This window comes from Corythoichthys intestinalis, chromosome 1, assembly GCF_030265065.1.
Source record: "Corythoichthys intestinalis isolate RoL2023-P3 chromosome 1, ASM3026506v1, whole genome shotgun sequence".
NCBI lineage: Eukaryota > Metazoa > Chordata > Actinopteri > Syngnathiformes > Syngnathidae > Corythoichthys > Corythoichthys intestinalis.
The window spans coordinates 8082029-8094864 of NC_080395.1; the positions used below are offsets into that span (position 1 = coordinate 8082029).

General features: G+C 40.1%; 1 protein-coding gene across 9 annotated transcripts in view; it reads left to right on the forward strand.

Annotated features, from left to right (window-relative positions):
* The first annotated feature begins 7481 nt into the window (after positions 1-7481).
* LOC130922836 (gastrula zinc finger protein XlCGF58.1-like) overlaps positions 7482-12836 on the forward strand; it is a 31310-nt gene continuing 25955 nt past the window's right edge. For 3 of the 9 annotated variants that reach the window (XM_057848008.1, XM_057848065.1, XM_057848075.1), the window contains exons 1-2: positions 7578-7747; positions 7825-7927. In XM_057848008.1, coding sequence (XP_057703991.1) covers positions 7922-7927 — 6 coding nt within the window. In that variant the 5' untranslated portion in view covers positions 7578-7747; positions 7825-7921. The other 6 variants (XM_057847999.1, XM_057848036.1, XM_057848027.1 and 3 more) reach the window with 6 other exon arrangements.

Below are 12836 nucleotides of genomic sequence, written 5' to 3' on the forward strand. Positions count from 1 at the left end.
AGTAAGCCGAGTAGCCTATAGAGCTCTCACGACGGGGGGGATGTGCGACAAGCCGCCGGTCATCGGCCGAGGGGGCAAGGAGCATGTCAGCCATAAAATGCAAGCCACCTACATATTAAAATGATCCCAGTATTTGACATAATACAAAAAACAATGTTTACTCACTTCCTCGTAGGTCCCATGGTCCCACAGTAGTAGGGCTTGTTTTGGCCAATATCCACCGGTGAATGGGAACCTTTTGAAACCCCAAAAAGGCGCACACGTTTCTCCCTCGTACAGCAAGAGTTTTCTGCAGCCGTTTGGCTGGCGTGATGCGAAAAATAAACCTATTAATCCGCAAAATCAGCTGAATCCTTAGTCCTTCTCATAGACCAGTACGGCTGTATAGTGAAGAGGAGGACTTCTACCGTACACGTCACAGCGCCCTCTCTCTCCACTCGAGACAGTTCCCGGAAGTCACTCATTTTCATGGCGTGGGATCCAAAAAATTAAATAAATATAGCGATCGCTTCCACACACATCCAAGCGGTCCATTTCATTCCGGAGCATAAAATACCGCGTATATTATGAAATGAACATGCTTTTTCGTGTCACAGGCACTTTTAGGCTCAACCCTCCCCCACCGGTTGTCGCTCAGTGTCAGTGAGTCAGCTATGCTACACGATGCATGGAGGAGGTGAAACTCCTGAATTTTTTTTTCCCCCATCGAAGAAAATGTTCCCTCTAATTTTTCATGTGGCTGAGCAGACACGAGCTCTCTGAGCACACTGTGGACCACGGTGAGCAACATCAGATGTGTACACTGAGGCCACGCACCAGTATCACGCCTATTCAAAACCTTGGATCATAGCAAGTTACATGGCTTGTTAAAAGAATGAAATTACAACAGCAATTTTCATTATTTTAGTTTTAATACGGTATAATTAATTTGACCCACATAAAATGAAAAAGACTATGTTACATGTGAGAGTCCATAAGATACCATAGGAGAGTCCTGCTTTGGCCTGGGTAAGGTCCAATTGTGGCATGGGTGAGTTAATAAATAAAGCATAATGATCAACCTGTGTCACTTCCACATTAAAACTGTTCAGACAATAAGGGCACTCAAGATTCCTATTCTCTATGAGCAGCTACACTGCAAAAACACACCTTAAAACTAGTTCAATCCCCTCGTTTTCAGTGTAAATCTACAAGAAATGAGTGAAATAATCTGCCATTGCATCAAGTAAATTTTTCCTCAGATTTCTTGAAATAAGAAAAATAGCTAGCGGAAAATTACCTTAAAAGACATATTTTAAGCAATAAATTAGTATATTTAAACTAGGGCTGTCAAAATTATCGCATTAACGGGCGATAATTTTTTTTTTTTAAATAATCACGTTAAAATATTTGACGCAATTAACGCATATGCCCCGCTCAGACAGATTTAAATGACAGTACAGTGAAATACCCACTTGTTAATTGTGTTTTATGGAGTTTTGCCGCCCTCTGCTGGCGCTTGGGTGCAACTGATTTTATAGGCTTCAGCACCCATGAACATTGTGTAAGTAATTATTAACATTAACAATGGCGGGCTACTAGTTTATTTTTTGATTCAAAATTTTACAAATTTTATAAAAACGAAAACATTAGGAGGGGTTTTAATATAAAATTTCTACAACTTGTTCTAACATTTATCTTTTAAGAACTACAAGTCTTTCTATTCATGGATCGCTTTAACAGAATGTTAATAATGTTAATGCCATCTTGTTATAATAAACAAATACAGTCCTTATGTACCGTATGCTGACTGTATATATCCATCTTGTGTCTTTCCATTCCAACAATAATTTACAGAAAATATGGCATATTTTATAGATGGTTTGAATTGCGATTAATTGCAATTAATTACAATTAATTAATTTTTAAGCTGTAATCAACTCGATTAAAAATATTAATCGTTTGACAGCCCTAATTTAAACTTTAAAAAGCTTTAAAAGGTCAAAAATGTTCTAAATTCAGGAATAGATATTATTCAAAACATTATTTGAAAGCATTTTTCTAGACACCTGTCGCTCATTGAGTTACGTTGCAAAATTGTACAGAAAACAATTTTGTTGGTCTAATTAACTATATTAGTTCAAAAATTAGATATTATTACTGTAGCGCTTGCAAAGATTGGCAGCGGAATGTTGCTTCAGTAAATCAGCAGAGTCAACTGGCTTTTCTCCACCAATGGGAGCGTTGCGTTGCCGTATCGAAAGCACCAATGGGACTGTCTCGCAGTCGAGATCATTGCGGCGCTAACAGACAGTAGTCCTTTGAAGTGGGATGCACACAGGAAAGCTGATTTTGATGTGCGATTTCGCTATTTTATTGGACAGCCCACGTTTATGCTCATTGGGCCCGGGCCCTGTTCACATCTGATGTTCTGCCACTGAGAATCACCAAAAGATCGGAAGACAGAATAAGGTACATGACATGTAGATGGCCGCTATCCAAGCAGCTAATAAAGTTCTATTCTAGAGAGACTTCCCACTCCAGATGATTTCAGAGTTGCTTTACCATGTCTCCCTTTTGTGAAACTAATACAACAACAAAAAGATGTACAATCAATAATACTGCTGCAAATAACAAAAAGCTATCTGCATGTAGAAACACATTTGCCTTGTATAAGATAGTGCTGAATTAAAAGTACAAAACATTCTTGATCAAAAATGTAACTTCAGGATAATTAGCAAAGTGAACTTACTTTAAATCCATTAAAGGGTATTACAACACCTGGGGAAATGCTAATATTTAGGATTGTTCCGATCATGTTTTTTTGCTCCCGATCCGATCTCGATAGTTTTAGTTTGAGTATCTGGCGATCCCGATATTTCCCGATCTGATTGCTTTTATTTGCTCCCGATTCAATTCCAATCATTCCCAATAATTTTTCCTGATCATATACATTTTGGCAATGCATTAAGAAAAAAATGAATAAAACTCGGACGAATATACGAATATATACATTCAACATACAGTACATAAGTACTGTATTTGTTTATTATGACAATAAATCCTCAATATGGCATTTACATGATTAACATTCTTTCTGTGAGAGGGATCCACGGATAGAAAGACTTGTGACTTGGTATATTGTGACTAAATATTGCCATCTAGTGTATTTGTTGAGCTTTCAGTAAATGATACTGTAGCCATGGCCAAATGCATGATGGGAAGTGGAACCATGACCGTGCGTAGTGCTACCAATTGATATATCTTCTCTGCATTGGGAAATAATTTAAGGTGTTAAAAAGATCAATTGCTACCTTGCTTCCCCACATTGCTTCCCATGATATTTCTAATCGTAGGGAGAGGATTGTAAGGCTTTAGCCAATTAAAAAAAGACTTCAAAGGCTGCCAAAATTCACTCTACTCATTTTACGCTGCCTTTTATCTCACTATGTAGGTAAAACTGCGCCATTACAGATTGAGCGCGACAATGTGTGAGTGGGTCGTGCAGCGCATGCATTAATTGCGTTAATATTTTAACGTGATACATTTTTGAATAATTAATTACCGCCGTTATCAGGATAAATTTGATAACCCTACCTTAAGCCAAAACTAAAGACACTGGATGAGTGTAACATATTATGTCTTTAATGTTAAATACAATTAGAAAACGATTTAATCAAAAAAATATATTTTAAAAAGGCATGGCCGATGTTTTTTTGCCAATTCCGATAATTTGAAAATGACGTGATCGGACCCGATCCTGATCGATCGGGACATCTCTACTAATATTCCATCATTTATCCATAAACGCATGCCTTTTGGATTCATATCATGCCACTTCGTGTAATTACACACATCGCAACACCAAGAAAATGATAGAAATTTGGATCGATTGTCAAGCTAAAACAATCGGCGCCCGAGATCCCGGAAATCTAGCATATTGTGTGCGTGACGCCCAACAAGGAAACAACCGGCTCAGTGCTTAGTACTGAATGGCGGCGATGATGGTGGACAATTTTGTTTCTAGTTGCAGCGACGAATCCGACATAACAAACGTTCAAATGGTGACGAGGAGAGTTATGAACATTTGTTTGGTGTTTTGGGTTATCAATTTGTGCCCATTTGTGCCCAAACGAAAGCCAATGTAGCCTAATGAAAGGATCATTGAGGGGAGCAATCACTCTGATGAAACACCGAATGGTTTGTTTTGCATTTCTTTTTGTGAAGCTGATACACCGTGACCACAAAATAAAGTAATGTATATGAATAATTATCATTTATTGTGCTATCATAGGTTTTCGCTCTGCCAACAGACACAAATATGAATGGGATTAGAGGATTTGTTCTATATATTTTACGAGCGATAATTTACACATGTGTCCAGTCCTATATCCAATGCGTGATATGTTTTTTATTATAAAAGAGTACTCACTCTGGCCATTTCCCTCCTTTGCCTGGGGTGGTCTCATCAGAGCCAGTCATCGTCCTCTTTCTTGATATCTCGGGACATTTAGGTGGCTGCACGTGTCTGGTGGGCACCGCATCTGCTTTTCTTAGCAAAACCTGATTTAATTTGTCCATAGTTCAAGTAGTTTTCAGGTGTAAAATGCGCATCACACAAAACCGTGCTGGAGGCTGGGTCTGCAAAATTAGCCCTCTTAGCACTGACGAACTTAACTCATTGTCTGCGTAGTCCAGCTCTTTTTCTCCCGTTCGGGAACTCATGGGTACTACATTGCGAAAAATGGCTATTTGTACACCACATAGCATGACAGGTTTGAACCATTTTAGCGATTTTTTGTTGTTGTTGATAAAACGCAACTCTCTCGTCGATAAACAACGATGGCACCTGCCTCGACCTTTTGTTTCCTTGTTGTGACGTGTCCGCCCCATTCAGCTGTTTCCGGAATACTTTCGGAAATGTTCGTAATTTTCGATCTATTTTCGATAATTGCTCATGAATGTGATTTATTTTTTTGTTAACTTTATTAATATTATCTTGCCACATAACAGTTCTATTGATATCTCACAGCCCCTGAGTATTATAATACACCTTAAAGTCGTGAGAGTTGAGCTGGAATGGATCACAGTAAATAACAACTTCTGGTTTGCATTCTCCTACTGGTTTTTGAATCAGAAAACAAAACGACAACTAGGTGACGCACTTTGCCAAGCGAGAAAGACAGTATCGACAACAATAAACATAATACAACCCAACTCAAAAATGGGTCCCTATGGGACTTGTCTGTCACTACCCGATCGTGACGGCCCAACGGATAGCGACGGACTACTACTGCGCTTGCGCAATCCGACGCCGTTTTCTCCCGAGGGATGATGGGATACATTGATATGTACGTGTTGATTTCAAACAAAAAAAAAAAAAAAAAAGGGAAAAAAACATCCAATGATGATGCCATAGATAGAAACAGTGATGGCAACTTGAAACCGAAACTTGCTCCGAATCGATGACGTATATTTTCAGTGAGGGGGGCCTGTTGACCAGGAAAGAGGGGGGGGGGAGTCTATAAGCTAAGTGATTGAAAGGGATAGAGTGTACACAAATCAGCTCTGTGATCTAGAACCCAGTAATCGTGTGAATCCCTTGTGAGTGTAAGCCCGTTGGCGACCGACCCTACGCTGCCTCATCGCCAATTCCAAATCGCCACCCAAGCACCCAATCACATCCAGCCGCACGCGAGCCCCACCAAGCACGCGACAGCCACACAGATGAGTGGAGAAGCCACGCGGGCGCCAACCCAGGGCCACGGCCCCCACCCAGCCAGCCCGGGGAAGGAGGGAGGGTGGGCGGGGGGGGGGCAGCGCAGCCCATCCCGCAGCCCAGCAAAGGAGCCAATCGGAAATGGAGATTCATGAGCAAGAAGGTGATGCATATTTTTGGGATATGGCAGAGGAGAGTTGAGTGATCAAACTTGAAATAACAAAAATGACTTTTCTTTAATGACATGTAATAAATGTTTCAACAGTGAACAACATCAAATAAAATAACACTTTAATCTGATTTTTTTTATATATATATACAGTGCTGCTCGAAAGTTTGTGAACCCCACAGCGATGGTCAGATTTTTTGTAAAAAAAACTAAAATAACCTTATTAAATGTTAAGTTATACCCAAATCCACAATACTGACATTCCAAATAATGGACTGAAACAAAAGAAATAGTTATATTGTCATTCTTTATTTAACAAAAGTGGTTGTTTTAAGAAAAACTCAGATATCATGTGTGCAAAAGTATGTGAACCCCTTCAGTTAATAGGATATTGCGCCTCCTTTTGCAGAGATTACCTCAACCAAACGGTTTCTGTAGTGACTAATCAGCCTCTCACATCTACTTTGGGGGATTTTTGCCCATTCTTCCTTGCAGAACGCAGTCAGTTGAGAGAGGTTTGATGGGCGTCTGGCATGAACTGCTCGCTTCAGGTCCCGCCACAGCATTTCAATGGGATTTAGGTCAGGACTTTGACTGGGCCAGTCCGGAACACGAATCTTCTTCTTTTTCAGCCATTCCTTGGTTGTATTGCTGGAATGCTTTGGATCATTATCATGTTGCATGATCCACCTTCTGCCAAGCTTTAACTTCAAAACAGATGGCGTCAGGTTATGTTCTAGGATTTGACAATATTCCTCAGAATTCATGATTCCCTGGACTATGTGGAGTTGTCCAGGTCCTGAGGATGAAAAGCAAGCCCAGATCTTGACATTCCCACCTCCATGCTTCACTGTTGGGAGAAGGTTCTTTTGGTGGTATGCAGTGCTGACTTTTCGCCAGACATGGCGGTTTTGGTTGTGACCAAACAGTTCAATTTTGCACCTACATCAGTTGATGAAAACTCTTTTTAATTTAGTCTCGACAACACAACTGTTAAAAAAACAAAAAAAAAAACTACTGAATTGATTGATTAGGAAATCAGGTTGAAATAATAGAAAATTCCAAAATGTTGAGGGGGTTCACAAACTTTTGAGCAGCACTGTATATGGTTCACGTTAATTCAAGTCCAGACTGATACTTCACTTCAGTCCACACACTGTCATGACTCCATTTGATATTATGGTCGCAATTGCTGGTAGCAGGTGCTCAAAGTAAACCTTCAGATGGCAGATGTGGTCTTCAGTCCTCTTCTAATTGTATGGCATGTCTATGATAACCTACACATTTGGGATCCATACAAGGAATTTACTATTTCTTTTGTTTGCACAATGCATGCCATTTTGGACTTCATAATAGTTGCATAATCTAGATGCTGGTTCTTTAAGGGTGCACTTTTCATTAACATACTTCACATCATCATATCTGTTTGAGTCAATCATTTTTCTGCAGACTGCCATCACATGCTTCAAGTTTCATTGCAGACATCAAGCCTCAGTCTACATTGATTGATGCTGGGCTGCAAGCCTGCTACTAAAGTCTGTTAATACTCCAGCAATGACGGCTACCGTTAGAGGGCGCTAGAGTCAATGTTTTCAGTGAAGCACTGCTCCGGAAGCACTCTCTCTTGACCTAACCGGGACTTGCTTTTCTTTCGTTTTCCCTTCTCACCAAACGAGCTTCTTCAAAGTATTCTCATCGGGTAAGTACCGAAGTAAGAATTTGGTGCACTAAAAACGTCCTATCTTAAAGCTTAGTGGAAGTCGTTTGGCTTTATGTTGATGTTTACCAGGTTTACATAGCTTTGTTTTGTTTAGCTCAGCTAGCGAGCTAAGACACGTGAAAGCATTTCGAATGGTTCAGCTGAATGCCACTTCCGAATTGTAAGTTTTATTTTAAGGGTTAATATTAGAGTGATTACATTTAATTTTTTTTAGACGCTTTCCGACTTGTTTTAAAGGCCAACGCAATCAAAAACATCCAGCTAAAGAGTAGAGACGTGGAAGACCAGGTGAGGAAATACCGGCCACGACGAGCGACTGAAAAGACAAAAGAAAATGAGGGTAAGATCACAACATCAGTTGTTTTACTTTTTATGCTTGCTTTGATGAGACCGTGATCAGTGATTGTGACTGTAGAGCAAAATTCCTTTACCTGACTTGCCATACAAAGCTCACGAGAAGGATAATTTCACAATATGGCGATACTACAATTATTGATAGATGGGTCAGGGAAGGATTTAAGGATAATCTACAGCGAAACAAGCTATTCTTATCCTTCTGGTGGGAATTTCAATGAGTTCATCAGTCGTCGGATGTCCAGTCCAATGAACTGGGAAGCTGGCAGTTTCGTTCATTCGCTGCCGTCCCTCCTACTTCAAACGAAATGGACGTTTATGCCCGTCAATGGCAGCCAATGACTTAACAATTCTATCTACCATTAATGGCAGTGAAAGAGATGATGAAAGATAGGTGTTAATAATAAAGTGCATTGGCTGTATCTACAGCTAAAGAGTTCTTAGGCTGCGTTCAGACTGGAAGCATATCCAGTGTTTCCCACCAATGAACGAGACTGTGGCGGCCCCCCCCCCCCCCCCCCCGCCGAGAAGAAAAAAAAAAAGATAATTATCAGATGCATCAGTCAGCCGATTACACAGCTGTAGCCCACTCCACTCTACTACCCGCGAGAGCGCGCGCGTGCGTGCGTGCACACACACAGACACGCGCCAACAGGTCGCGCTCATAGACGGGACTACTAGCCTGGTACACCAGACTCATAGCTGTGCTATGCAGACATGAAAATATCTCACCTTTCGGCGAAATTCGCCGTTTTGAAGTCAAAAAGGGTGACCTACGCGAATTGTGTAGATCCGAGGAGAAATTCTTTTTGGGAGGAGGGGGGAGGAGGTCGGGAGGTTTTATTTAATTATTATTATTATTATCATCATGTGATTAACTTAGTACGTAAACTGAGCACTTAAGAAATCGGTTCTTTAAAAAAGTGACACTTGGACAGTCAGCAAATCCTTCTAGATGCTTCGCTGACGAGAACCAATCATCGGCCCAAGCTGCGTTCCATTATTCCAAACGCGCGCACTCTTTACGTGTACATGGAGTGCTCGGAGAGCCTTTGGTTGCATTGCAAAGCTGCGAAAACAAAAAGCAGGGCTTATCCATACCGGGGCAGACCAGGGCGCAGCATACACACTTGCCTGTATTTGCCAGCAGATTGAATTTGGTGAGTAATGGTTTCAATCGTTTTCACATTTTGCGATATAAAAAAGTTACTGCCATTCGTTGCAGCTTGCGTTGAACGCTACCAGAGCTAGCCAAATCTCCCATGTAAAAAAAATAGCTCCCGTTAAATTGGCGTCAAGCTTGTGTATTTAGCGGTAATATAAACGAAGAAGTTGAGTCAAATTAAGCGGCATGCTCTCGGATGGAAGGGGGCGCCTCGTATCGCTCCCGTCGTCCACCTGAGACGCGTTATTTTCGGCTGCGACTTTAGCTGACGGCCGGTGTCGGCCCGACGAGTGGTGGGAATGACTCTTGCTTCTTAAAGCTTTTCAGAAATAGAGGGATCCCTCGTTTTTCGCGGTTAATGGGGACCAGAACCCGCCGCAATAAGTGAAAACCGCGAAGTAGCGCCCCCCACCCCCACCCCCATTTTTTGTGCGTGTTCAATGTATTTATTCAGATTTTACATTGGAAAAAAGATACATATATATATAAGACATGTTTTTTCACTTTTTTCACTAAAGTATCATTTATAAATGGTTTTCAAGCACTTCAAAATGTAAGAATTATGATAAGTTTTAAACATGTTACTGCCCCACCGAATTATTTTTAAACAAGAATAAAATAGTAAGAAAATGTTTGGCTTTATTAAATGCTTCATAGTGAGTCTACTCAAACCCTCTCAGGCTTTGGTAAACGGTGATTGACACATGTGCAAAGTTTTTCTTTTTATATATATATTTTTTGTTTGAAGCAACTTATTTGATTGAATAATAAAGACACAAATGTCCTAGCCAAAATGTGGCCCAAACGCAAAACAACATTACTTCAATGGAAAAATTTGTTTCAATCAAGAAAAATAGTTTTCAAATGCTTTTTTTTTGTCTCAAATTTATTTTAGCAATCAAAAACAATTTTTTTTTATTGAAGTGACTTTTTGGGGATTAAAAGTATATACTGTATTTTGATTGAAGCAACTTTGTTTTTGATAGAAGAAACTTTGTTTTTTGATTGAATAATAAAAACACAAATCTACCTCCATCGTTATTGAAAGAGAAAGAAATTAAGAAAGCTTTAAAACTAAAAGCCACCGGGGAGTCTGTTTTTTTGTTTTTTAAAATATTTATATTTCATTACATAGACATGCGTCGTAGGGAAGGGAAATTGAGGGATAAAAAAAAAAAGGAGTTAGATTAAGCTGCTAAAGGCAGTGGATACCTCATCAGCTGGGTGAATAGCAGACCTGGTAAGAACAAGTTTGCAAGGATAGTCGGGTATTAAATACAATTATAAACACAATTACAATGTTATTTTTCTATAAGATTTTTATGTCATTGCTTTATTAATCATTAGGTGCTAGAGTTGTTAAGTATGGATAATAATGAAATAATAGTTTTAAGAAAACTGTGCTGTTGGTGGCTCAGTGACCATCTGATGTGGTTTGTTCTCAGATGAACAAGTTGAGGAAGGAAGTTTTGATGCAGAGGTTGAAGGAAGAAAAGAGGCAGACTGACTGAGTCACAGCCAGAAAGTGTTGATGACAGTTTTGATTTTTATTCACTGTTGCCCCCTCCCAATTAAAGTATGTCACAGTCGCAGCCAATTATTATCTAAAGCTGGTTAAAATTGAAGTTATGTTGTTTTAAGGTGTATTAAATACTTGTTCATGTGCCCCTTTTGATCTACGAGCACCCGCCCCTCCACCGGTCTCTGCACGGCCCTGCTGAAACACAGTGTGGGTCGACAGAGCTCAATATTTTGTTGGGGTGTACAGTGTACTGGAACATATTTCCTCCACACCCTTCTCACCTTTTTAACCCCTGACCCATTTTCATGCCTGGCTATGAGAGTATGAGTCTGGCCACCATTAAGCAGAAAAAAATTCCCAGGGCGGAGCCAGCCACAACAAATAGACAGGGGAGCGGGCCAATCAGCGACGGGCTGACGCGACGTCGGTTAAGCGACAAGAAACTAGCGAGAGACATTTCAACATATTCAACATGGCTAGCGCGAGACAGACTGTTGGTTTTAGCGACTCGATGTGTTTTTGGTCATGTAAAACCGAATTTACCGCGGATTGGAACATATTGCCGCTGAGTCTGGTGTACCAGGCTACGGGACTACTGTCTGCTGCATTCTGCTGCATTTGGCGCGATCCGGCGACACCGCATACAGCAATTTATATTACATTCAGTGGTCTCAAAATGCCCTAAAGAGATACACCAGGCTTGAAAATGTACACACACACCCTCCCCCGAGGGTCAGAGACCCTCCCACCACAGTCTCCTAAAATCCTTTGGGAAACACTGACCATTATTTGTACACCACTCCTCACCATCTTCGTGAGGTGCCGCATTGCCGAACACGAGCAGTGGAAGAACGCTGATCTTCTTCCCAATATGTGATGTAAAATTTAATGCCGAAAATAGCTAAAATTGTTTTTTCAAGATCAAAAGTTTACCACCAAAGAACCATAGTTTGCTTGTGATGACTCAATCAAAACGCCTTGAGAAGCAACGTTGCTTCTCTTCCCACGTCACATCGAGTACAGTGCATTTGAGCCCGTGTGTGAGTTGTTAGGAATTTAATCAAGCGAGCAGTAAACAAATGAATGAATTTTAATGCATACATGATCATTTGCTGTGATTAAGTAGAATAACTTTATGGTGTGATCACTTCTTTTTGTCACATTTTTCCCCACGGCTTCCACACCCTTCTCTGCCAGTCGCTGTTTAATCCGGCCGGGAGCGACTTTGCACGGCTTCGTCGCCGCTAGGACTCGGCCCACTCGCCAGGCTCTCAATCGATTCCACTTGTTGCACAAGAAAACCGCTAATCTTATTTAAGGAATACGAGCTTGTACACTGGGTGACTAGTGATGAAGAGACTAGTCAACTAGATATTAAAATTAGAAAATAGAAATAAAGTAAAACAAGTGGTAGGTAGAGTGAGAAAAAGGAGAAAAAGGACTCAGTGGCTGTACTTCCCCCAGCATTATAGCTTCTAGTGCAGCTTAGATCTATGTACAACAAAAGAACAATTGGCTAACTTGCATAGCAAAAGTCAGCAAGCTTAGATGCTATGAAATGCTAACTTTTTTTTTTCCAATGCTCTTAACAAATGGTTCAGACTCATATTCCCACAAAAAACGGCTAAATATACATATAAACTGAATTACGAATCCATTAAAAAACATTAGCCCAAACAAAAACTTAGCTTACGTTGGTCTTAACAGGGAGCAGTTGGATTCAGCCATGTGAAATGAGCTAGACCAGAGGGCAGTGTATCCACCCTAATTAATAAATTAAATGTAAACTTTCAAAATAAACCATTACAACGCCACTTTAATTAAACGAATACTCGAAGCAACAAGATTTAATTCGAATATTTTTTTCTAATCGAATACTCGAGTTAATCGATTAATCGTTGCAGCACTAGATTTGTTTATTTACATTTCAAAAACCAGAAGCCATTCATTTACGAATGTGATTGCACTTTAGTTTACATATTTAAATGTGCAGATATTAAGATTTGAATGAGGCTAAATAACATGCTTTCTCTCAAATATATTGTTATAATCATTTGTTTCGGATGTACTGTAATTATTTTCTGTATAAAAATTAATTTGGTGTTCAAAAAGTCTTTTTTTAAACTTGAGTCTTGAAAAGGAGGGGGTCGTCTTATAATCAGGGCCGTCTTATATTTGGGCCAATACGGTAGTTCAAAAGTGCAACTC